The 26336-nt window shown below is 43.2% G+C and overlaps 1 protein-coding gene across 2 annotated transcripts in view; it reads left to right on the top strand.

Moving 5' to 3' along the window:
• Nucleotides 1-3463: 3463 nt before the first annotated feature.
• The window catches only part of Hivep1 (HIVEP zinc finger 1), a 112374-nt gene continuing 89501 nt past the window's right edge, over nucleotides 3464-26336 (top strand). Inside the window, exons 1-2 of one of the 2 annotated variants that reach the window (XM_090356489.1) lie at nucleotides 3464-3564; nucleotides 6567-6706. In XM_090356489.1, coding sequence (XP_090212615.1) covers nucleotides 6667-6706 — 40 coding nt within the window. In that variant the 5' untranslated portion in view covers nucleotides 3464-3564; nucleotides 6567-6666. Of the gene's footprint in view, nucleotides 3583-6566; nucleotides 6707-26336 lie in introns of both variants that reach the window. The other variant, XM_090356488.1, reaches the window with a different exon arrangement.

A 26336-nucleotide genomic window follows, 5' to 3' on the forward strand; every position in this document is an offset into this window, starting at 1 on the left:
GTTCAACCCAGGAAGCTTGGGAGCGGACTTCGGCGTGGCAGTTCGGGCAAGTTCTTTCTTTTCTCTTTTGTCTTCTGGCTCCTGGCTTGGGGGAGAGCCCGGACCTGGAAGGGAGGGGGGCGCGGGGAGGGGGGGCGCGGGGAGAGGGGTTGACAGGGGGTAACGGGAAAGGTTGGGTGGCCGGGTCGCCCGGAGGAGGAGGGGGAGGAGAAGGGGGGGGAGATCCGGCGGTGGACGGGGAAGCCCAGGCGCGCGGAGGGCGGAGGGGAGGGCCGGGCGGGCGGGGAGGAACCTCCGGGATCTCCGCGTGGCCACGGACGCCCGGGCCGGTGGCGCAGCCCGGCCGCTCCCAGGGCCGAGGGCCGGGGCCGCGCCAGGGGGGAGCGCGAGCGGGGAAGGCCGGGCCGCTGCGTGGGAACCCGGGCGGGGGACGCGGCTGGGGGGGGGGTCGCGGTGTGCGGTCCTCCAGGTGCTCAGCCAGACAGATGCTTGCATAGCACCCCCTTGAGCCCCACTTCCTTCGAGGGTGCACCGCGGTTGCTCACTGAGCCGGTCTGGGCCCTGGGATTTCCCTGTGCCTTGTACAGTGGCCACCCTCCACCCCATTGTGACAAGCTTTTTCTTTTTCTTTTTTCTTTCTTTCTTTCTTTTTGACAGTTCCAACTGCGTTTACCATCCACGTTAATTCTCTGGCTCGGGAAAACCACCTCATTGATAGATTTCGATGACCTGCATTGACTTGGCTATAGTGTTTTGTGGCCACACAGGACAGGAAACATTTTATATTTTTGTAACCTCGCTGCATTTCCCTGGCCATCTTTTATCTAGGAAGCCAGAATTGTAGGCAAAGAAAGTGGAGTTAGGAAAATCTTACAGACGTAACTGGGAAGGTTCTGTATTGTGTCGGTCTCAAAAAAAAAGTTTCAGGTCTTGCTACTTGGCCCAGAAAATACATTGGAATAATGCAGAACATCCCTTACAATTAAAAAAAAAACTGTATGTGTCTTTTGTTCAAAAGCTCATTGCAGCCCTAATTCCTGAATCCACACTGTTGGTATTATCTAGTTCTGTTGTGCCCAAAAGTCTCCTGAAGGAAAAAAAAATTCACGCAGTTACTCTTTTTTACATCCCAAGTGTCAACACAAAATCATTCTCATGGCAGTCTATCCTAATTATTACTACAATTGCACATTTAGTGGCGTATTGTTTTTGACTAAATGACCCAGTTGAGGAATTAGCTAACTAGATAGACGGATAGATGGATGGATTTCAACTCATTGGGTATCCCTTCATTTCCTAAAGGAGGTGGTTACATATTTAAAAAAAATTAAAAATCGCAATGTTTCATTGTTAGCACAGCACGCTGAACATTCTATTTGCAGTTGAATGATCTTTCCTCCTTCAACCAAATATACCTTTTTTTTTTGGGTGCGCAGATTTATCCCTTTGCATAATATTATTTTTGGCTCTGACTGGCCATTTCTGAGTGTTCCATTTTTAATCAACCCCACTCTGGAGCTTTTGAGTTTTTCTTAGCTCCATTGAAGCTAAAAGGAAGGATTTCCTGAAGGGAATTGGGGGGGGGGGCAACCCTCGCAGGAGAGACCCCCGACGTCTTTATACAAGCTCCAGGGAACAGAATCATTCCTGTTTGCACAGATGGTCAGCTGCCTCGGTGGGCGTGTATGGTCGTTTCGTACTGCTCTTCCTTAAAAGGGGAAACGGTTTGGTTTTCTTTTTTTAAACATTAATTTCTTCGTTTTACTCTATTCCTCCCAAGTTCGAGGTGGCTCGTGAAGACTGCCTGTGATTTTGTTCAGTTTGGCCTTGGTGATCCCTAAACAGAGTGTTCTTTAGGAAATAACCGAAAACCTTCCAGTCCCTTCTGCTTCTCAGTGGATTTAGACCCTTAAGCCCTGCTTCCTCCAGGGCTTTTCTACAGCAGCCCACGGGGCAAACTCTGGCCTACGGTCAAGACTTCCACTATCCCCCCCTCCCCGGGCTCTCCGCCCTAAGCTGTCCGCAGGCCCGGTCCGCAGCCCCGGTCCGCAGCCCAGGCCTGAACCCCTTCTTCAGACCCCCACCGGGCGGCTGTGCGGCGGGCGCTCCCAGCTCGGGCTCCGGGAAGCACCGGCCGGCTTCGGAGCGGCGTCTGGAATAACCTTGGTTTCCCTCGCCTCTTTTAATAGAACCTCGGCCACCCCAAAACACACCCAACAGAAAAAAGCGGTTTCGGTTCAGGGTTAGGGACCAGTCCCCTTCCCCCGGCGGACGCCCGCCCCTCCCCCGCGCGTTTTCTTTTTAAAGTTGTTTTTCCGAGTTAATGAGCTTCAAGTTTCACAATGATTTCTTTTTTTTTTTTTTTTTTAATTTCCCCCTTTCAATGCGTTGCTGAGGAAACCCCCTTGGGGTCCCCCTCCCCCCCGGCCCCGCCCTCCTCCGCTGGGTCTCCCCCCTCCCCCTCCCCCCGCGGCCCGGGCGAGGGGCGGGGCTGGGAGACCCCATGACGTCACCGGGCCGGCCCACATCCTGCTTCAGAAAGTAAAGAGACGGTAAAGAGAAACTCCGGCCCCGCCCGGCCCCGCCCCTCCCCGCACACCAACCGCCCTCAACTGCGCCGCCCGCCGGGCCTCCCCCGGGCCGCCCCACCTGCGGGCCCGCCCGCCGCTCGCTCTCCCCGGGGTCGTCGAGACCCCCGACTGCGGTGTCCGCGTCCCTAACCGCCCCTCCCCCTCGGGCCGCGCCACCGCCTCCTTCCGCGTCCTCTCTCCCCCCCTCCCTCCTCGCCCAGGCCGGCGGGGCGGGCGGCCGGGACAGGCGGGGTCTGGGGCAGCCCTACCCGGGAGACCCGAGGCACCGGCTTCCTGCGATGGGGGGGCCGGCCGGGGACACCTAAGCCCGGCCCCGAGCTTGGGCTTCGGCGGGCGTGTCCAGAAGCCTAGCCGGTGTTCCCTCCCCCCCACTCCTCCCCCCAGCAGCCAGCCCGCCCTCCCGGCCCCCCCACCCTCCACTCCGGGACGCCCCCACCCCGCCCCGCGCCCGCGCGTCGCGGCCTCCCCGCCTCCCGCCCCCGGGGATCCCCTGCCGCCCCGCCCACCCGCGGGAAAGCCTCCGACCTTCGGCCTCCCCCGCCCCCCGCGCCGCCGGCCCGCGCGCCTCCCGCCCGCCCCAAAGACGCTAAACGTGCCTTACTCTGCCCGGGGGGGAGAGGTAAAGCCCGCGCCCCCACCCCGCCCGGGCCCCGGGGTCCGCCGGGCCGAGCCGCCGGGGTGCGCACCCCGGCCTGCCCCGTCCCGGACGCCCCCTGCCGCGCCGGCGGGGGCCCTCGACCATGCCTCGGCCCCGAGCGCCGCCGGGCGCCGCCGCCTCCCCCGCCCGGCGCCCGCGGCCCCCGCCCGCGCGCCCGGCGCTCCCCCCCGCCCCCGGCCCGCTCCCCTGTTTAATATTTCAGTGCCGGGTGGTGTGAGCGCCAGTCTCCGGCCTTTGCTGTGGCTGGTGCCGGGGCGGCGGCGGCGGGGTCGGGGACGGAGCCGGGGACCGGGGGAGCCGCGGCTGCTGGAAGAGGTTCTGTTTGTGTTTGAGGTTGTCAAGTGGAAGGGGAGGGGGGCGGGAGTGGGGGTGTGTGTCGGGGGGAGGGGGGATCCCAGGCCCTGCCGCCGCCGCCGCCACCGCACGGGGGGTCGCCGAGATCCCCAGCCGCGGCTGCCGCCATCAGCAGCGCAGCTCCAGGGCCGGCTGCGGCGGCAGCGGCTCCGCCGGGCGTCCTGGCAGCAGGTTCGGCGCGGGCTCCGCGGCGGGGGCGCTGCAGCTGGGGCGGGCGGCGCGGTGGAGCGGGTGTGTTGGGGAGGGGGGTTTGGTAAGGGGAGGACAGGACCACCTCCCCCTCGGCGTGCGGGGGGGGCGCGCGTGTGTGTGTGTGAGTGTGTGTGCGTGCGTGTGCAACCACCGACCTTGCAGAGGGGATGGCTGCGTGCGGGAGCCACTTGCCACTTCGGGGCGTCCTCGCCGCGCGCGGGCGGCCGGCCGGGGCTGCGGTCCTGCGAGCCCCGCAGGTACGGAGGGGATCCAGCCTGCCAGCCGCAGATGCGTTTTGCGAGGATGGAGGGGGTGGCGGTGAGGGAGACCAGGCCTCGGCTTCCCAACCTCCCGGCTTTGTGGCTTTATTTATTTATTCCCTCCCCCTCCCCACCACCCCCTTTTCCTTTTCGTTCTTCGCTCCAAGTGCTTATTTACTCCGTGACCACCTGGGTAGTTTCGTTCTGGGTTGCGAGTGCGCGCCCGCCGCTGCGGGGCTGGGGGTTGGCGGGTGGGCTGGGGGTCAGGTCGGGGAAGGAGTTGGCTGGCTCGGAGAGGGGAGGGGGGCGTTGGCGGAGCTGGGGCGAGGAGGAGTCTCGGGGCTGCCGCGCTCGCCTCGCCCCCCGTTCCTCCCCCCATCTCCCTCCCCCATCTCCTCCTCCCTGCTTCCCGCATCCACTCCGGGCTCCTTCCCCGCGATGGCACTTCCATGCCCTCCTCCTTCTGGCATGCAAAGCGCTTTGTTCCGTGCAGCGTTGCAGAAGGGGTTTTCCCAGGCTCCGCCCTCCACATTCATTCATGTTTTTTTTTTTTCCTTTTTTTTCCCCTCTTCCTCCCCCCCTCCTTGTAATTGGCTTTCCGCTTTTTTTTTTTTGATCATGTCCCTGTTTCTTTGGATCATGTCCCTTTTTTTTCCCCCCTTGCTCCGTGTAGTATTTATTTCTCCCTCGTCTTAGTCTACCGCGCTGTTGTCTTTTGAAGAAAAGAATCCCCTTCTCCACCCCTCCACCTGGGTTTGAGCGTGGGGTGGACGGCGAGGGGCGGCAGGTGTGACGGGTGGGGAATGGGCATTATTTCACCCCGAGGCTGGCGTGAGCACGGGCCGTGCTGGCGCTCGGGGAAACTTCGCGGTGGAGCTCAGCATTCTCAGGATTTATTTGGCTCTCGTGCCTCTGAATGCTCTGTGGAACCAGAACCTCGCTGTGCCCCCCTAGTACGGGGAGCTGAGGTGTCTGTGTGTCTCTTTCAGCTCGGTTTAGTCAGATGCCACGTGAAGTAGATGGCCCTGAGCAGACCCTTCCTTCACACCTTGCTAGTCCTTAAAAATGATGTGCTATTCCGTCATGAGAACTACCCAGGAGCCAAACACAGATGTTGGTTCAAGATCGTTCCCCTGCAATTTCTTAGCTGAAAAAAAGAAAAAAGAAACCCTTCTCTTCAGACTATTAGATACATTCTTTTTCCACATCGGTTCAGCCTAAGGGGAATGAGTTGTGTGCGACAGGCCAAGTGTTTTACATTGTGTAGTTTTATAACAACAACCTTCCAAGGTGGGTAATGTTTCCTGGTTTTACAGTTGGGAAATCTGATCTGTAGGGAGGTTAATTAAGTACCTTGACTTCAGCCACACAGTGTGGGGGGGGGGGGAAGCCTGTCCTTGAACCCAGTTTGGTTATGACAGAGCTTGCAGCCCTGACTTGATGTGCTAGGCCTCCTCTTGAAAAGCAGAAACAAAAGCAAAGAATAACTGAGTCATGGAGCGCCATATTTGTATTTCTTAGTTGCTAATCTTAGGTTTCTTAAAGTGCTCTCCAAACTTGGGTTTGGTGTCAGATAGTGTTAGGCTTAAATTAGGTACTTTGTAGGAAGTACTAGGAAAATAGTAGGTGCTTGTTTCTTGTACAGCAAAAGATATAATAGTACTTTCAGAGAAAACATTGCTGTCCCTTTCTGTGGTATTTATACCATGATTAAACACTGTTTCAGTGCCCACATCTTTGTATTTTGTTGTGGTAAGCTAAAACTAAGATTCTGGCTCAGGGGTCCTCGAGAGAATCTTATAGAATGAAAGATGAAGGTGGCCTCTTTGGGGGAGATAAAAGTTATTTGGCATGGTGCACATTCAGATAAGTTTTTAAAAAGATAATGGTCAAGACAGTGGCATTAAAAAAACAACGGCTATTTTTCTTTTTTGTTTGTGCAGCCAGATCATTTTGTGTTTGTGGGAGCTGAACTCTTGTCCAATTTGATATCCTGGGTCAGGGCACAGAGTGCTCTGGGGTCGATCTTACTGTGATCCCTGAATGCTGCAACAGAGAATGCAGCCCTACTGTGTGTCGTGATGAGAGGATTACAGTGACTGCTTAGCAGCCATCATAGCAACTTCACATTAACTGAGTCAACTGTTAATCAAGAAGATTTGGACAAGTTGCCTGTCCTCATAAATGGGCAGATGGAGTTGCAATCTTTTTGTAGTCCCCATCTACCCTTTAATTGTCCCTGCTAATAATAGTTTAAAACAGTGTCTCTTTTTTCAGTCTTGTCTGATAAGGGTAAATTGACTTTTTTCTTTTTTTTTTAATGAGAATTCCCAAATACTGGCAAAGTAACCTGTTCTATATTTCTCTAAAACTTAGTCATATTTTGTAGTACCCAGATTTTTTTTTTCCCCCTTGAGTTTAGGGCCAGGCTATACTAAACTCTAAATTTTGAAGTACTTTTTTCTTAAAGGTGGTCAAATGTGGTTTTTGTTTATTTTTTCCTTTTTATAGTGCATGGATTAACTGATGTACACTGAGTTTATGGAGCCACCTTTTTGTGACCTGCTCTTCCTACAATTTCTAAGAAGAAAAAACTCCTGAGCCCAACAAAATGCCTCGAACAAAGCAGATCCATCCCAGAAATCTACGCGGTAAGGCCTTATGTCTTCAGTAAAAATAAATACAAAAAATATTTTAATAAACTATGTCTTTGGTGTCAGAAAGGTATATTGATTAGATGCTTGTCCTGCTTTCCTGGGGATTTGGCTTAAATGGTTGAGGGTTTGCCTAAAATGAGGATCAGTCCTCAGAACTGCAACAGGCAAACATGGCTAGCTCTTTTTCTTCAGTTCCATTGACCTACACAGTTCTTTTCTCTGAGGGAATTTAAGTACATGTTGAATGAATTAGTTATGTTTGATGAAGTTAGAATTCTTTCCCAGTCCATCACTGGATATCAAAAGCTAAGAATGAATGTTTCTTAGCAAAAACTTTATTGGTATCAAGGAAATACAAACCGAATGGTTGATATTCTTTCCCACTCACACCACTATGAACTTTGTGTTTTATTGCCCTTTCTTCCTTCATACCTTTAAAAACATTTCTTTAATGGTATTTGAAATCAGAGCCTGGAGTTTGACCTAGTGGTAGAGTGCTTGCCTAGCATGCACGAAGACTCAGGTTCGATTCCTCGGTTCCACCTACATAGAAAAAAATGCCAGAACTGGTGCTGTGGCTCAGGTGTTAGAGCTCTAGCCTTGAGAAAACCCAAGGACAGTGCTCAGGCCTTTAGCCCACGCCCAGGACTGGCAAAAAAAACCCCAAATAGTACTTGAAATCAAACTCAGGCCTCATGCATTGCAGGGAAGTGCTCTACTACTGAACCACATCTCCTCCCCACCTGTACTTTTTTTTAGATTTATGTACTGTTCTGTAATGTAGATTCATAAAATAAGTAGAGTTGTAGTTGACATTTACCTGCAACCTAGGACAGAGTAACAGACTAACTGCAACATATATACATTTACTAATATATACCTATGTACATACAGGTATGGGGGTGTACGTTTATATGTATTTATGTGCATACACATAGATTTCATACTAAGACTATTTTATCTTAAGTGTAAAGATTTACTTTGATATTAGGAAAGTAAGCATAATTTATGAAAAGATTTGTATTCTTCTAATATACTTTGCCCACTGGGAATAGCAGTTATTTTTAACATTTAAGTCAAGTAGATTAGATGAGAATGTACCAGTGTTAGTCAAAGAACTAATTCTAAATGTAATGAAGTATTTTATGAAGTATAGTCTGCATCAGTTAGTAGTAGAGCTGCATAATGAGAATGTACTGTTAGGGGCTTTCATTGCACAAACATAACAGTATATCTACCTAAACCCCGATGGTCTAGCCTGCCACATACCTAGGCTGTATGGTCTAGCCTAGTGCTGTTGGGCTATAGACGGGCTGTGTGTTACTATGCTTAATGTGGAGGCATTTGTAACACATGGAAAGCATGTGTATATCTAAACACAGAAAGGGCAGTCTAAAAGATTAAAAATGGTATATCATTCAGATACCTTTGTGAGTGAGAGTTGCAGTGCTAGAAGTTGCCTAGAGTGAGTAGATGAGAGAAGTGGGGTGACTGTGAATTCCTAGGGTACTACTGTGGCACCGCTGTAGACAACTCCAGCACCACTGCATGCTGAAGATAACACCAGATGTGTATAATTTTCTTCAAGAGTAAATTAACCTTAGCCAACTAAGGTTACATTTTTTTTTTAACTTGATAACCTAAAAGGAAAATGTAACAACTTTTTTTTGACTTAGATCCTGCTCAGTTTAAAATGCAGATCCACTGTACTGCTTTACAGAAGTGGTTTTGATGTCCTTGTTCTCTAAGTCATTTTCTATTTATAAAGATTATTTTCCTTGTTTGATTGTTTTCTGTTAAAAATTCAAGACCACACACAGTAGCTTTGACCTTGGAGGATCCGTAGTTATTTCAGGGTTCTTTCATCGTTTGTCTCTATATCTTGTCCTGCTAGCTACTGTTCAAGGATTGTAATTTGGCTAGAGCTGTTACCTCTGGTAACCTGTGCTAACCTGCCTTTCGCTGGAATCTCTTCTGAAGAACCTGCCTCTGCTATTTTAGAATAGCTTTTTTTCTTCCAGTTTGGGGGTTTGAAGTTAGGGCTTCACTCTTGATACAGGTGTTCTACCATTGAATTAAACCTCTAGTCTTGGTTTTTACCGATTGTTAATATTTTTTGTTGTTTGTGGAGCTTAAACTCTGAATCTGGACACTGACCCCAAGTCTACAACTCAAGGCTAGCACTGCCATTTCGAATGCACTACTTCTGGTTTCTGGTGGTTAATTGGAGATAAGAATCTCAGGGACTTTTGTGTCTGGGCTGGCTTTGAACCTCAGATCTGATTATTTTAGGCTTTACTGATTAATTTTTAGGATAAAATCTTGTTTCCTGACCAGCCATGTACCTAGACAACTTATTTTTGGCTTCCCATCATAGCCAAGATATAACTATGCAATGTCATGTCAAGTTTCTCTCTGTGGAGATGAGAGCTCATGTTCTGTCTGGGCTAGTTTGCTTTGCAGTTCTTCTCATAGCTTGGAGGGACAGGTGTGCACCACTTCGCCTAGCTATGGATTGACAAATTTTTCTTCCCAGACTGGCCTTGAACCTTGGTTCTCTTGATGGCAGTTTCTCAAATACTTTAGATTATAGGTGTGAACCACTGGCATCAAGCTAATAATTTATTTTTAAATAAATATAGGGATTAAACTCTGAAATGGTGATTAAAAACTATAGCATGGTAAATCCATAAACTACTGCCTGCTCATTTATTATCATTGCTAGGTATATTCTATACATTATTGTATGTTTTTTTGTGGTTATATTACTGGCAGTGTAGTGTTTGTATGTAAATGATGCTTTGTGTTACAGTGTTACTAGGTGATGGGAGCTTTTTAGCTTCATTAAATTCTTTTTCATGTATTTATTGTGATTACAAAGGTGATTTACAGAAGGTTTACAGTTAGATAAGTCATATAAATGGTTTATTTTGCTTGTACAATGTTACTCCTCTCCCCCTCTCTGTTTTTCCCTCCTATTTCCACCTACACATTATATAGTTTATTTTCAACAAAGTGTCTAGTGAGTACCACTGCTATATCTGTTCACCCTTTGTCCTCCGTGTTCCTGACTCTCCAAAATACAGATAAATGAACAACTAAAACAAAGGGAAATGAAAACAAAGACAGCCACCAAGAAAAAAACACCACTTGCATTTTCTAGAGCTCATTTTGTAAAGTATTATTTTATCTGATCAGATGCACATAAGCTATTGTTCCTATGTGACCCTTTCCTAAGAATGGATTTGTTTGGTCTCACTTTGTGTGAATACCTAGAGACCTGTATAATTTATTGTATCTCAGTGTATTTTATCTTCTTATGCCATCCAGTGTGTTTACTTGTAGATTTATAGGTATGTTCTAGTTAACATAAATGAGCTACCTTTTTTTGGGTGTGGCTTACTTTGCTGAGTATTTTTTTTCCCTTATGAATGGTATAATATTCTTTTTGATGGGTGATTAGAATTCGTCCACTCTGGGGCATCTGAGTTCATTCCATTTCTTGGCTATGATAGATAATGCTGCATAGAACGTGCTTGTGCTGGTAGCTTTAGTGTGGCCTGGTTTGTATAATGAGACCACTGTCATATATGTGGCCTGTTGGTGTCTGAAACCTGGTTATTCAGTGTATGGATGCATTTATTACCATTAGAAGAAGAAGTATTTGAAGCATAATATATATATATATATATATGATAAGAAGTAAATTAAAAATCAAATAGATTAGTTGAAAAATGTTTCTTGGATAGACAAATTTTGGCCAGATGTCATAAAGTGGTATTTGGAAATTTGGTCAGCTTCACAACCTGCTTGAATCTGGAAGCGGTATTTGTTTCCTACCTAAGAAAGCACTAGAACTCTTGGCGACAGAGGTAAATGCCTCCAGCCCAAATTGGAACTGCTGATTTACTACCAGTGTCTAACGAGGTGAGATTTAGGGAGAGAATATTCAGTGTAGCGTTTCGGAGTCTGGTTTTTTAGTCATATCAAAACTGCCTGTCTCTGTCACTTAGAATCTGAACTTAATAAAATGGGGACCTTTATTCTCGGTTAGTGTACTGAGCCCTACTGCCCTGCTCAAGGGGGAATTGGACCTCCAGTCCCTTCCTAAAGGAAAGGTTTATGCATCCAGAGGGAGCACCTCGTTCTAAGTTTCCCTGTCCTAGCTATCTGATGGTAGTAAAAACATTTGCCAATGCGTATCAACAGCCCTAGAATCTTGATGGTTTAATTTAGGATTTATAAACTGTACAATGGTGTGTAAAAGCAATACACATCCAGTAGATATTTCAGATTTTGACAATTTACCAGAACAATGATACTTTGATCCTATCCAGTCTTGATCTTTTGCAGGAATAAGGAAGAAGTCCTCACTCCTACTCAGCCTTGTAGTCATGAGATTAACAGCTGATATGCCCCTGTGTGCTGGTTTGCTAAGCTAGGGCAGTTGTAGGTTGGATGTGGGAAATACACTTTCACCTTAGGATGTTTTCACTTCAGGATAGAATAATGGTACATAAGCCATAAGTCAAGGTGCAGTTTTCATATTTATAAATTAGTCGTTGCATCAGAAATGGTAAACATATATATTATAAAATATTTAAATACAAAATCCTTTCCAAAATTATGAGAGTTGGTTTTCTAAGAGGACCTGAAATACATTGGGTTCTAGTCTATCATAGTTGCTTAAAGTGGGCAGTTATGAGCTCTTTGCTACTAAAGGAAAGGTAAAAGTAGACAAGTGCATGAGGCAGCAAGAGACACAAAGAAGCCATGTTGGTGCTTCCAGAGGAGGGGGCGTTTTGATGCAGCCTAGGGTAGACTTTTGGAGGAGATGGTCTGAACCATGTTAATCCACTCAGTAGGCTAGATGGGAGGAAATTTCCAGTTCTAGGAAAAGGCATAGAGAAGAAAGCACTTACCTGGAGTGCCTTAAATGGACCTATTTCTACCTACCTGCTGAAGAAGTCACAAGGATGCTGTTTTGGGAAGAGTTGGGAGTGGAAGTTAGCAGGATAGACACACCTACTTGACTTGTAAGCATAATAACCGACAGTTTGGCATACCATGTTGCGAGTTTCCTATGATCATCTGCAACAGTTTACAGAAGACATCTCTTACAGAAGTACAGATGGGGAGAGAGACATTCACTGCCAGACCCAAAGTCCCTTCCCCGCTTGTGTGTGCTGCTTCTGTCTGTGTGCTGTGATTGCCCAGCTCACTGCCTCCCGCTTGCCTTCTTTGAGATACAAGTCTTGAATTTGATATCCCGCAGTAAAAGATTAATACCTCAAATCTCAAATTATATGTGTAGGATGCCTCCATGCCAATTTTCACTAACTCAAGCTCAGGGTGGGTTTCTTCAGAGAAGGATTTCTAGACTGCGATAGGGTCATTACCAAGGCCTGAGCACCCACGCGTGGTCCTGGGGAGCTAGTAATCTCTCACTTGGGGAAGGATCAACCTTCCTACCTTCCTGGGTCTTTTTTTTTTTTTTGGCCAGCCAGGGGGCTTGAACTGAGGGTCTGAGCACTGTACTTGGGCTTTTTTCAAGGCTAATGCTCTACCACTTGAGCCACAGCACCACTTTGGGGTTTTTTCTACATATGTGGGACCGAGGAATTGAACGTGGGTCTTTGTGCATGCTAGGCAAGCACTGGCCCAAACTCCTGGCCCCCTTCCTAGGTCTGTACTTGGATTCTTGGGTAATGTAGTTGAGGGGATTATGGTCCAGAAAAGAGAAGGGATTTTTTTTTTTTTTTTGGTGGAAAGCAGTTATCATGAATATGTTTCAGAGCTTTGGAGAAAAGAAATAAAGTCTTCCCTCATTTTTTTTGTATCTGGACCTAACATTTTAAAGCTTCATCTACTTTAAGATTGGAAGTCATTGTGTGAAATAGTAACCTTTTGCTATATTTGGTGTGGCGTAACAATTTTTTTATTTGTTGATTGCATTTGGCTTTGAACACACTACCAATAAATTTTCTTCTCCCCTATCAGCCAACTTTACTGTACCGTGAGAGATGACCCAAGGGGTTGATCTGATTATGAATACCACTGGCGCCATCCACATTACATGGTGGGGTGCAGCACTCAAAGTTTGGCCAGAGAGATGTTACAGTTTGGGTTTCTTGTCTGTCTCTGATGTGTAGCCATCTGCTATCCCAATAGCTCAGGAGACAAATTCAACCTTTCTGTGCTTTCTTTCTTTCTGGAAGGTACCTCTTACCCGGCCCCATATCTTCTTGCATGGGCGGTATCTTTCCCAAAGACTTACCATGTTTTTTCTTCCCTTATCTCTTCCCCCTCCCTCCACAAATCTCCAGCAGGCCCGAGCTGCTGAATGACGCATGCCTCTGCACTTACCGAATTGCATCCTACTTAGTCTTCACAGATCCCTCATTTTTGCCAACTGTAAATATATCAGAAGACACTATTTTGGTCATCTGTGTTCAACAGAGGAATATTTGAATGTGTTCGCTTTTTTGCAAACTGAGTTAAGATGTTTTGTAGTCGTGAAGTTTGTTTATATTTTTGAAGCTTGAGTAGGAAATGCTTCTTCTGATACTTGGAAGTCTCTGATTAAGAAACTTGTGATAAAACAAAATTGTAATCCACTAAGCAGTTAAACCAACTGGTAATTCTTAGGTTGACTATGGAGTTTCACTTTGGGATTCATAGTTTATGCAGTTAGTATGTTTAGTAGGCATGAAGTTAGCCTGATACCGGTTGCTCACACCTGTAATCCTAGCTACTCAGGAGGCTGAGATCTGAGGATCACAGTTCAAAGCCAGTCTGGACACGAAAGGCCCTGAGACTCTTATCTTCAATTAGCAACCAGAAAACAGGAAGTGGTATTGTGGCTCAAAGTGGTAGAGTGGTAGTCTTGAGGTGAAGACCTCAGGGCCAGTGCCTAGGCCTAGAGTTCAATCTCTACAACTGACCCCTCTCTCCCCCCCACCAAAAAGAAAAAGAAAACCAGAAAAGTAAACGTGGAGTTGAAGAGTTTGGCTTCATGCTAGGATTGACTGTGTAGTCTTGGATGAACATGGAATGTCAGTTTCCTCATCTATAAAACTCAGCAGGCTAGGCACAGCAGCTTATGCCTGTAATCCTAGCTACTCAAGAGGCTGAGATCTGAGGATCAAGGTTCAAAGCCAGCCAGGGCACAAAAGGACCTGAGACTCTTATCTCCAATTAACCTTTGGAGAATGGGAAGTGGGGCTTGGCTCCAGGGTAGGGTGGTTGCTTTGAGCTGAAGAGCTCCAGGACAGAGGCCAGGCTGAGAGTTCAAGCCCCATGACCCACAAAACAAAACAAACAAAAAAACTGATAATGGGGATGACTAGATAAAAGGGTAACTGTAGTCATTTGCTCCAATGACTGCTACAGGGAAAATGTTCAGGACAAGACCTGTTATTTCTCCTACATTTTGTTCTGTGTCATACTCTGATTATACACGCATCGTGTACAGAGGAAACCTTTTATTGTGCTTTATGCGGCAGACAGAGTAGAATTTGTGCTCATTTATTGTAGCACTCCCTCCCTATTCTTGTCCTGGATCTGGAAGAGGGCGATCAGAGCAGAAAATAATTTGTGACAGAAAATCCATGAGCTGTATGCCACCTCCTTGATTTTTCTACTGAACCTCAATCAGACTTTGCTTTTTAAAAAATAGTTATTTTTTGACTTGTTAAATGAGATTATATTGAAGATCTGTAATTTCTATCTAATATTCAGGAAACTGATTGGGAGTTCTTCTGTTTTATTGTATTGAGCTTGTAAAATATGTTGACGTTTTACATCATTCAGGATCTAAGCAGAGTGTTCTATTTAAAGTCTAAGTGGGTGTCCTCTCTTTGTCACCTGCCCCACTTCTGGGTGAGACAAGGGAAACCCAACCTGATTTCAGGATTTGTCAGATTGGGATGAATGTTTTCATTTGCCATTAGTTTATTGGCCTATTCTACTGGCTTCTTATAAGGCCTTACACCATTAACCTATATTCTGTACTTGTTCATATAGGGGGTATTTTTTTCATCTTTTAAGTAGAATACGTGCAATTTTGCTAGATGTCATATGGAATTCTTGCTGTTTATACATTATGTTTTACATATGGATCTTAGGTCAGCCATTCTATGCTGACAGCTTTATGATTTTAGAGGTCAGAAATTTTGTAGGAAAAACAGTCTCAGTGTATTTTTTTTTAAAGTCTATAGGTGACTAGTTTAAAAGGATATAAAGAATAATTCAAAGAGTGGATTTTTCTGATACAGATGGAAAAGCCCCGGGTGTTATAGCTGTTGAGCAAGGATAAAAATTGAGAATAGATTTAAGATAGCAAACCACTGCTGCTTTTTTTTTTGTACATAATTACTTTTCAGATCACGATGAGAGCTTATTTGATGCTTTTGGAATGCTTATTAACATTAGCAAAATACTTTTTTTCTTTTTGAAAGCAAATATAAAATATAATAATATGATTAACCAGAGTAATGATTTTATTTAGAACATCTTTGTACAAAGTATGCTCTGATGGGGTATAATTTTATCTTGCTGTAGAGTAGGAAAATGAATAATACACATAAAACCTCCTATCATATACAAATATTTTTAAGCTCCAGAGTTAGAATGTAGTAATTTGAATATGTCTGGGCTAAACTTGGTTCTTGTGTTATTTGTGAAACGTTTTATGAATAAATTAAATGCCTTTTTATTAATACTTAGTTACTTTCAGATATTTTTGCATTTTCAAACATTTCTGTGTATTAGCTAGTGATATTATTCTGCATATTAAAAGCAATACTCTTTTGCATATTAATGATATACCAGTTATAAGACATGCCAGTATGTTTCATTGTTCATTAAGCAGAAAAAGTTACAACCAAATGTGGTCTTTTTCACTTAGTATTCAAGTTATTTTTACAAAGCATTTTTACAACTGCTTTACTTTTGTAAATGTATTTTTTTAGTAATATTGTGAAAAGTTTTGAGAAGGCCCTTAGAGGTTTTCTATGATAAATTCACTCTAGAAACTACTCAGATTCTGTTCCTGTGCAAAATCTATTAAAAATACAAAACATCACAAAGTAGTTGGAATAGCATCTAACTAGAATTACTATGTAATTAACTTTCAAGTCCCTGAGCATGATGTGGAAACATGGTTGTATAACAGTGATACCTTTCTGATGGATACAAAGCTAACTTCTGTGGCTAGTAATTTCTGTGTCTTGATGGTTACAACATGAGTTTAACCAAACATACTTCTAATTGTTTTGAAGTGTACTTGTATTTACTTATTTTTCAATTCTTCCAGATTTGCCAGTGAAACAAAAAACAGGAAAGGCTGGTAACTGCTTATTGCTGACACTAGCCAAATAAAGTAGGTTAAGCGTACAATTAGAGCAATGTGTGATCTGATAAGAAATAAATGCAAAAGAAAATGAACTAGGCTGACCCATTGGGACCTGGAAGGTAGCTGCCTGGGGCCAGCAGAGCATCAGGGCATGCTCTATGGTAGCCTCCATGTGTCTCCTACATGAGTTATGGTGCGTGGGGAAGATTTTGGGGGATTGTTTATTTAGTTCAGCTTTCTTTAAAGATGAGAAATAAAGGTAGACAGAGGAATGAGTATGCAGATCTCTTTGAGAAGCTTATTTGTATCTTGATGGCGTTAATACATGTAGAGTGTTCTCTATAGCTTCAGGGTTTAAGCAGTTTTTCTACCTCAGCCCCTTGAGCAATTGAGAGGAGAGATGATACCACCTGGCCTGCTTCTGTTTTGAAACTTTTTTTTTTTTTTTTTTTTTTTTTGCTGCCAGTCCCAGGGCTTGGACCTAAGGGCCTGGACATTCTTCCTGAGCCTCTTTGTGCTCAAGGCTAGTGCTCTACCACTTGAGCCACAGCTTTTCTTCTGGCTTTGGTGGGTTAATTGGAGTTGAGTCTTACAGGATTTCCTGACTGGACAGGCTTGAATAGCAAACCTCATCTCAGCCTCTTAAGTAGCTAGGACTACCAGTGGAAGTGTTTTGAAAATCTTACTGCTTTTCATAATTATAGTTTGTTGCAAGAAAGAATTAAAAAAAGCTGTTTTATGTAGTTTTTTTTTTCTTGCTAGTACTAGGGCCTTAAACTTAGATCCTGGGTGCTATCCTTTAGCTTTTTTACTCATGGCTAGCTCTACTTGAGCCATAGCTCTGCTTCTGGCTTTTTGCCGGTTAGTTGTTGAAAAGAGTCTGACAGATTTTCCTGCCCAGGCTTACTTCAAATTCTGGTCCTCAGATCTCAGCTTCCTGAGTAGCTAGGATTACAGGTCTGAGCCACTGGTGCTTGGCTTTGGGTAGTTTTAATAAGTGCTGAGAAGATCTACGCTTCCAGGGATCCTTTTGTCAGTATTGAAAGTGCCTTTTACGTGTTTGAAGGTGAGGGTATGGCCCTGTTCCCATTTTGTAGATACTCGAGATGGTGCCTACTCAGGGTCACAGCTGCCGGCTCCAGCTCTTGCTCCTTTGCTTGCAACCACCATGTCACACTCACACTTGCTAGCATTGATAGTAGGGAGCTCTTTCTTGATTTGCAAGACTGCAGATACTCCACAGTTACAAAACAAAGCTTGCTAAGAACAACATACATGGCCGAGGTTATTGAGGAGGTCAGAATAAGAAGGACTTTCCCCCCCCCCCCTTTTAAGTCTGATAGTTAAAAATCCATTTCAGAGTTGTGTTTATATATACTACTCCAAGTTGGATTTGCTAGCACAAACTGCCAAAGGAATTTCCAAGCTGTTCACAAGAATAATCTGGTCCATTAAAGATGTTTGCTTACATGATTTGCTGAGTTAGATGCATTTAAAATGAAGATGTCTTATTTAAAATGGAGAAGAGTATCCATTAGAGTAGGCCCTTGATATCCATAGGTATGTAGTTGCTTAGAAAAACTCCATTGGAGAAAACATGGGTATACACAGGTTGCACCTGAATGTTCATTTTAGTGGCATTCTTTCTACATCCCCTCTCAGCTTTCGCTGTCACTCCCGCTCTTCCTCTCCCTCTTCTTTCTCTCCTAACCCCACCCCCCCTCATCCCACCCCACTTCCTTTTATTGCTTAGGTCAGCCTGGACCACAGTTTTCCTCTTTATACTTCACTCTGTGACTGAAAGGGCAGGTATACAATACCATACCTAGTTATTAGCTGAGACAGATTCACTAACTTTTTGTTCAGGCCGGCCTCTAATTGTTATCCTCCCAATAATCGTTGTCTCCTGAGTACTTGGGATCACAGGTGTAAGCCCTGGCTCCTGGACTGAGCAGCAACTTTGAGGTGAATTTTTAAAGGAAGTACATGTTTTGGATGTTGGTAGAATGAGAAGGGGTCATGCAGAAATGGTCATTGGCCCAGCTTACTCTTTCATGGTGCCATTTTCAATGAGATTTGAAACCTAAAGGCTCAGAAGGGCGAATAAGACTTAGATTTGAGGTATGTAGTTTCTGTTTGGAAATGCTAAAATTACTAAGTGTTTATATTGCTAGGTAGATGTAGTATTTAAAGAAGATACATGTGAGGCTAGGCACTCTGTTATCAGAAGACGATGGTCAGTATGGTTTATTGACATTCAGGAAAAAGAGTGATAGAAAGAATTGACGCAATGTTTTTTTTCTTCATTTCAGAATATAATCATGTATGTAAAGAAAGAAAACAAAGAATAATATGTAATAACTTTAGTTTTTTTTTATGAACGGAACGTATAAGTGGCTAGAGCTTTTGCTTAGCTCATAATTTACCTTTCATTCTAGGTAGCTGTGGTTCTATGGCAGGGATCAGAAAAATAGTTTATATTGGCCAAATGCAGTCTCCTCCTGTTTCTGCAAATAAAGTTTTATTGACACATACCTATGTTCATTTTATACACCGCTGTTTCCATGAAGCAGGGGTAAAGCTGAGTAGTTAAATATGGCTGACAGTTGAAAATATTTACTCTTTAAAATAGAGACTTGACTTTTATTTGTGAACCCTTTCATGCCAAGGAATAAATATGGGAATGAATTATGGAGAAGCCTAGATAGCTGCTGATTTAGTAAGTTGAAAGTCTGCTGCCTGCTGGGTATTTTCAAAGAATTCCCTCTTGTGTGGGAGGAAGTTCAAAGGGTTCTAAAGAGAGGGAACTGTTCCTGGTCTTCTCAGGCCAAAATCCTGGTCTCCACCCCAAATGCGTTGCTTGCTGGTGAGCCAGCTCTTCTAGAGTCCTGTCCACCTCCTAACTCTGATGTTTTTATTGGCCATCTACATATTCAATGTAGTGGTAAAAAAAATACTGAAAGCCTCCGTATTCACATTTCCAATGTGTATATCAAAAGAGGGTGAGAAGAGTTTCTCCCTCTCCCTCTCTCCCTCCCCCCCTCTTTTTCTCTTTCTCCCTGTCTCTCCCTTTCCTCCTCCCTCCCTTTCTCCCTCAAGTGGTACTTGAGTATGAACTCAGGACTTGTGCTTGCTACCACTTAAGCCACTGCTCCAGCCCTTTTTGCTTTATTTTTCAGGCTTGGTCTCACACTTTCTAGTGCTGGCACCTGTTTACGATCCTCCTTCCTTTGCCTCCCATGGCTGATATTACAGGCTTATGACCCACCACACTCAACGTTGTTTTCTGAGATTGGGTCTCACTAACTTTTGCCATGATCCATCTGTCTTCACCTCCCTTTAGATTGCAAGTGTGTTGCCATACCTGGCCCCCAAGCGCTGTTTTCTGAGAAGTGAACTTTAAGAGGAAGTTTTTTTTCTCTGGTGACTGGGAAGCTGGAATTTGAGCCCGGACCAGATTATCTGTATAATTGCTACCAGTACAGCAGTTATTGTCTGTGGTTTTGAGGTGGTGAGATGGGAGGAGATAGAGAAAATGATAGCTTTATGTTCAGTGTTTGTTTGCTTCATTTTGCCTAAGTTTAAGTACATAGGTTTAAGGATAAGCTCAAGTGAGTTCGTGATAACCATTTGAGAAATTGGACAAATGGCTTGGGAAAGCCATATGAATTCTCCTCAGACATGTTGATCATTAGCCTTTTTATTTTGATACCTGCCAAAGTCAACATGGAACTAAAAATAAAATGAGAATGGTTAATTGAACAGATTTCTTTTCTCAGCTACTGGGAGAGGCTTGATAAGATGAAGCTGTTGTGGTACAAAGGGCTGCATTGCCCACCACTGCTCTGAAACCCATGTGCGGCCTTGCTGTCTGTGATGTGATGGACACATTGTGGAGTCCAGGGGCTTGTCCCTGTTCTCTAGAAAATTTATAGTTGAGGACATAACAGGCCATAATGGCATACACGTGAAAGTCCAGACAGCTGTGCAAATATTGATTGAGTGAATGTAGAAGTAAATATTTCACTAACATATACAGCAAAGGGATTGCAGGCATTCTTTGGCTTTCTAGACATGGCTGGTTTAAGGTCATCAGCTCTTGTTGATAGAATTAATGGCTGATCCTCAATGAGTTACATGTTCCTCATCCATATTGTGCCCCGAGGTGCTAAAGTTTGCATGAAGGATGTACTTGGTGATCGGCTCTTCTGTACAGTGCCCTTTCAGTCTCAGAAAGCAGCTACTGATTCACTCATGTTACTGTGTACTCTTATTTCTGCCCAGCTTTATAAGATATAAAGAACAGGCAATAAAAGTCACTCAGTGTAAGTGGGCAATTCGGTGATACTTGGTGAATTTACAGAGGTGGCTAGCGTTTACCACAGTCTAGTTCTAGAGCCTGGCTACCATCCCTCAAAATGCCCTCAGCTGATTTCTACAGGTCCTCACTTTCAACCCCAGCTAAGGCAACACTTAGTTTCCTTTCTGGCTTTTTAATCACTTTCTGTGGATATTCATTTGCCTTTTTTAGTGTGAGACTCGTCTGTTATAGCATGTATCAGAACCTTTGGTACCTCTTTTATATGACTATAGCACATTGTCTTTGTCCATTCACGACTGCATGGGTTTGGGAGTTGGGCAATATGAATAATGTTGATCTGCGCAAATATCTTCAAGTCTGCAGTAGGGTGGAACATTTGAGATCCCAGTTTTATGTCTATTTAGTGTTAATGTCTATTTTATGTGATATTACTAGAGAGACTTCAGCTGTCTTGGGTTATTGTTTGTTGTACATTTCCTGGCTTTTTGCTTTGAATTCTTTTTCTTCTTAATTTAGTGAACCTCGTTTCCTCCCTTGTGGATAGTGCACTGTGTATGTGATTATATGTAATGGTATTCAGGTGGTCATTCCATCATATTCATATAATTGTTGTTGCATTCATACCTGCCATTTTGTTATTTTCTCTTTTACCTCATTCATTATATTATTTTACTGTAAAGTTTGATTTTTTAATTTTTTAATTATACTTTGAATAATTTTCTACATGTGTACTGTAGACCAGTACTAATTGAACTTGAGTAAAAGACAGAAATTTTGTTCTATCTCACCATCATCATCATCATCATCATCGTCATCATCATCATAATCATCATCATAGAATCTTACCCTATAATCCGGGCTCTCCTCTCAGCCTTCTAAGTCCTGGTATTACAGCTATGCCTCAGGGTGCCTGGCTCTCTCCCTTGCTTTCATGTCATTAGTATTTATATTTGATCCCTATGTAGTATAAAGCCAGTTGTGCTTTATATATTTTATATTTGTTCCTCAGACTGAAAAATTTCCATTAAGTTATCTTCAAGTATAGTGGCTCTTTCTGATTTCAGCTCAGAGTTCATGTTGAGGTTCTCTGTTAGATCTTTTATTTCCATTTGATTATCTTTTTAATGATTTCTCTTTTTTGAGATCCTTTTATTTAAGTTCTACCCCCCACCCCACTTCCCCTTGTCCTCTCCCTGCTTCCCCCACCCTCCAGTGTTGGAGATGGAACCTAGGTCCTCACACATGTTAGCCACTCTACCTTATCTAAGGAGTTACATCCTCTTGCCCTTTGTTTTTAGTTTGTTTTTGAGATAGCGTCTTGCTAACTTTTCCCTGGCTGGCCTCAAGCATGTAGTCTTCCCAAGCTCAGCCTCCCAAGTAGCTGGAATTATTGGCATGCATCGCTACACCTGGTTTTAATCTTTAATCATGTTTTCTATCAGTTCAAGTTTTTATCTATTAAATACAGCATCTAGGACACCAGAGACAACTTTTATCATCTATTTTTTTTTTCTTCCTGAGCACAATCTTTCTTGTTTTTCTTCACATCTTCTAATTTTTGTTGGGTATTCTACATTTTAGAGAACATATTATGGCAGTTTGTGATTCGTACTCACTTGTGTGTCTGGTTTTTGTTTGTTTAGCAACTTGTTTGGAGCAAATCTATGAGGGCTGTTGCTCTACTTGCATAGCTGTTGATGTCTTAGCTCAAGTTTTTGTTTGTTTTATTTTTACTTTATTTTTTACTTTAAAGCCTGGCTTCCCAGAGTTTTGTGTTCAGGCAAAGATGAGTCTGTAGAGATGTTACTGTCTTCTGATTGATTTATGTGTAGACTGCGGGCTCTTTCCCATTCCAGATATCTGCTTCAGCTTTTCCTTCATTGACCATACTCCCAGTCTAGGGGGCTGGCCTGACAGTAGCATTGGACTTGATGGTTTGCCAGTCCACCTTCTCATTTGGCCTGTGGCAATGACTGAGCTGGGGTGAGGGGTCATGAAGAGCCCCAAGGAAGAATGCTTAGAGCCTTCTGCTCTGCTGGCCATCACTGAAGTTCTGAATTTTCCATAAAGGGATTTCTGTCAGTGTGGGAATGCCTTGAATACAGACAGTAGTTGTTTTTTTGGCAATTTTGTCTGGCTTCAGGGTTGTTCTAAGGAAAAGACTTGTGACCTTATGTTGAATTCCCCTCACTGTCCTGCACTGTGTGAACGTCACTGCTTCTTACTAAAGTCAGATTGGAGAAGCACATGAAGTTGCAGAAAATCTACATGCAATATAAAAGATAGAAGAAGTACTTGAAGAGGTAACTGAATATAAGTGTGAATATACCCACTCAGTAAGTTTGTGCTTGGGTAAGGATAGAGTTTAGGTAAATTTTTACCTCAAGGTCTTTCACTTTCTTGTTTTAACGTAGCTTTGTTTGAGTTCCTCCCTTACAAAATATTTTTGATATTTCATATAGTAATTGAAATATACAGTATATTTTTCTCAGTTTATATATTACTAAATAGGCTTTCCTGGTAACCAAACATTCCCACCATTTTGTAGTAAGTTCCTCTTGAGGTCTAAATTTCCTGTGTAGGAGATAATATAAGTTGATACTGATGCTTTATGGTGAGCGAACACATGTATGATTGTCTGGAAGAAGGATCTATAGGGAAAGCAAGTATATGGAGAGTGAGTGTGATCAGACCATATTTGGAAGGAAGAAACCAAACCTCGAAGAGGAATTATCAGAGTTTACAAAGAAATATCCTGGGGTCTTGCCTGGACTAAGCCTGCTCTGCTCAACCACATTCGCTGTCTTATCTAAATGAGTTAATATGGAGGAAGTGGTTAACTTTGGTTGCATAGAATCTTCTGTCCTCTACATATGAGAAGGACATTAGTAAACTATGTCAAGCAGGAATTCTCTTAAGATACATATCTTCCTACAAATTTTAGAGCTGAGAAGTTAATTCTTTTTTCTTTTCTATTTATCTTTTATAGGGTACTTTTTTTCCAGAATATTTTATGGTGATTTTTTTCAATGAAATTGGTAAGATTAAGTTTCTAGACATTGGCTGTTCACTAATAGGTTTGTTGATGATAGTGTGTCAGTCTGCTGTAATGCATGAAAATAAGGTTCTTGGATAGGTATAAATTTCACATTGTGGGATGTGGACATTGAGAAAATAAGGATCCAGAGCTCACTAATCTTCAAGTGAAAACAGGAAGTCTCTGGTTGTGGGTAGAAGGTCATAAGGTTGTCAGTGGAATGGCCGTGGTGCCTGCCTGGATGAGCTCTGGTTTAACAGTCATATGTGATGCAACCAGGGTTGTGTTAGGTAAATTACAGATTTCATAAACATTGGCAGGTCTTTTAACACCTGAGTTTGTTGCAGAGGGAAGTATGGAGTTGCAATATGTGTGTTATGTCTGGATCTTCTACCTTTATTAAATACTAATATGAAAGTCTTTTGAGACAGGTATATTATAGATTTATAACAGCGATGATTCTTATTTCTTTAAAACTCCAGCTTAAACTATAATACATTTGTCAGTGAAATTATTGTTTATGAAAGAATGTTAAAATAATTGTATTAAATGAAGCAGCAGAGGCTGAGAATATGGCCTAGTGGTAAAATGCTTGCCTAGCATGCACAAAGCCCTGGATCAATTCCTCGGTTCCACATACACAGAAAAAGCTGGAAGTGGTGCTGTGGCTCAGTTGGTAGAGTTCTGTCCTTGAGTACAGAGAGGCTCAGGGACAGTGTCCTGACTTCAACCTCCAGGACTGGCAAAAATTATCTTTAAAAAAAAAAAAATGAGGCAGAAGCTTGGACCTTTTGTTTTTAATCCTTTGTGGCTCTGATGTTTTTTCTTGTATACTCAGAAAATATTTGATAAACAGCCCCGTAAATCACTGTGCCTTGTGCCTGCCAAGTGATGAGCAGGATACAGAGTGAGTGATCGGTATACCTCTTTACGTCAGTGGCCCTGCAGTTCACTGGGACAGATAAGATGAGCCCAAAATTGCAACAACACGTTCAATCAATAAGTGTCCCGGTGTGACTGAACTTGCTACGAGAGGAGGCAATGTGTTGAGATTCCTTGTGGATCTCTCCTTCCCAAGCCCAAGTAATATTTGTACTCACATCAAACTAGTTCTCCAAGTCCCACGTCATAACACCTAGCCATATGTTTCTAATTTCCCTCATTGTGGGTGTTCAATAAACAGAAATGTTCAGAGGGCAAGAGGTTTACCTTGGGATAGTGGGATAGTTTCTCAACTTGAGAGTTGGACCAAGCTGTGAGATCTTGCATGTGTCATCTGACTTGATCTGACGTTGGAACACGTCAAGATAGCAGTGAAAATAAAATGACATGATAATCTGAAAAATACCATTTGTATGAACCAAGTGCGTAATACCAAATGTATGAAGAGCTACTGACACCTCATGGATGTGGATATTATTATTTTTGGTTACAGAAAGTATGAAGTATGTATGTATATACATCTAGCTTACATATGGATTTGTCTTTACATATAGATCTCTAAGTTTGGCTAAAATTGATCTGTGAGTTTTATCTGTGAAAGTGACAGCTTGTTATTCCAAAATTACTCAATAGGTGTCCTAATTTGCTCTATAGTTTTGTGACAGTGCTTTCTGTGTAGGAAAATAAGAAAGCATTTTTTTTTTTTTTTTTTTGTCAGTCCTTAGGGCCTGGGCACTGTCCTTGTTTTTTTTCTCAAGGCTAGTGCTCTACCACTTGTGCCACAGTACCACTTCCAGCCTTTTTTTTTTTTTTTCCTGTGTATATGGTACTGAGGAATTGAGGGGCTCTCTGCATGCTAGGCAAGTATCCTACCATTAGGCCACACTCCCAGCCCCAGGAAGCATTGTAAGCATTAAAAAAAGCATTTTTTTTCCTTCTCAAATTTATATGTACTACTGCTTTGGGAAGAATTTACAATCATACTTTTCTATTTTTGTTGAGATAAGAACAGTTCAAAGAGGTCATGATTTGCTGATAGGTGATTCTAGATAAATGGAATTTCAGTGAAACATTACATATTGTACATTTTGCTTTTCACATGTCCCATTCTCTGGGCATAGTTGGTGTTTTTTTTTTTATCATCTTTTCAAAGTAAATCTTGAATTCTAACACTGTATTAGAATGATTTTTACTCCCACATAAACACACACATGTAAATAAAAAGAAAGCTCTTTTATATATGATATTGGAATTAATGGAGTTGATGTCTGGAGAGGAAGGTACTGAAATGGTCACCCGAGGTAGCATAAATTTTAAAGCATGGCCATACAGAAAGCTAAGGTGTAGCAAGTAGGAAATGCAGAAGAACATTTTAAAACTCTAGAGAGGTTGCATTCTCAGGTTTGGAGAATTATAATTCAGTGATAAGAAGCATGCCTGATATAAATGATGCAAAATATCAATTACAGAACTGGTAGATAAAGCTAATAATAAAGCGGTAGCTTACTCTTAATATGTGATTAAAATTAATAGGTAAATGGGTTGTAGAGTGCTTACCTAGCATGCACAAAAACCTGGGTTGATTCCTTGATACCACATACATAGAAAAGAAAAGCCAGAAATAGCGCATGGCTCAAGTAGTAGAGCTCTAGCCAGAACGCTATCCTTGAGAAAGCCCAAGGACAGTGCTCAGGCCCTGAGTTCAAGCACTGGGACTGGCAAAAAAAAAAAAAAAATTAATAGGTAAATAGACAAAGGAAAACTTTAAAGTGATACATTAACATGGACAATTACTCTCTAATTAAATGAGAAAATGAGATCTTTTTTTTTTGTTTAACCAATGCTTTTGAAATTTTCAAGAAGTAGCTAGGGCCGCTGAGGAACTAGTGTGCTACTGTATTGATGTTACCATTAACAGCAAAAGAGTAGAAGTACCTTAAATGCCCCTTAATCTAGAATAGTGGATCTG

The sequence above is a fragment of the Megascapheus bottae genome, chromosome 22 (assembly GCF_031878675.1).
Source record: "Megascapheus bottae isolate mThoBot1 chromosome 22, mThoBot2.hap1, whole genome shotgun sequence".
NCBI lineage: Eukaryota > Metazoa > Chordata > Mammalia > Rodentia > Geomyidae > Megascapheus > Megascapheus bottae.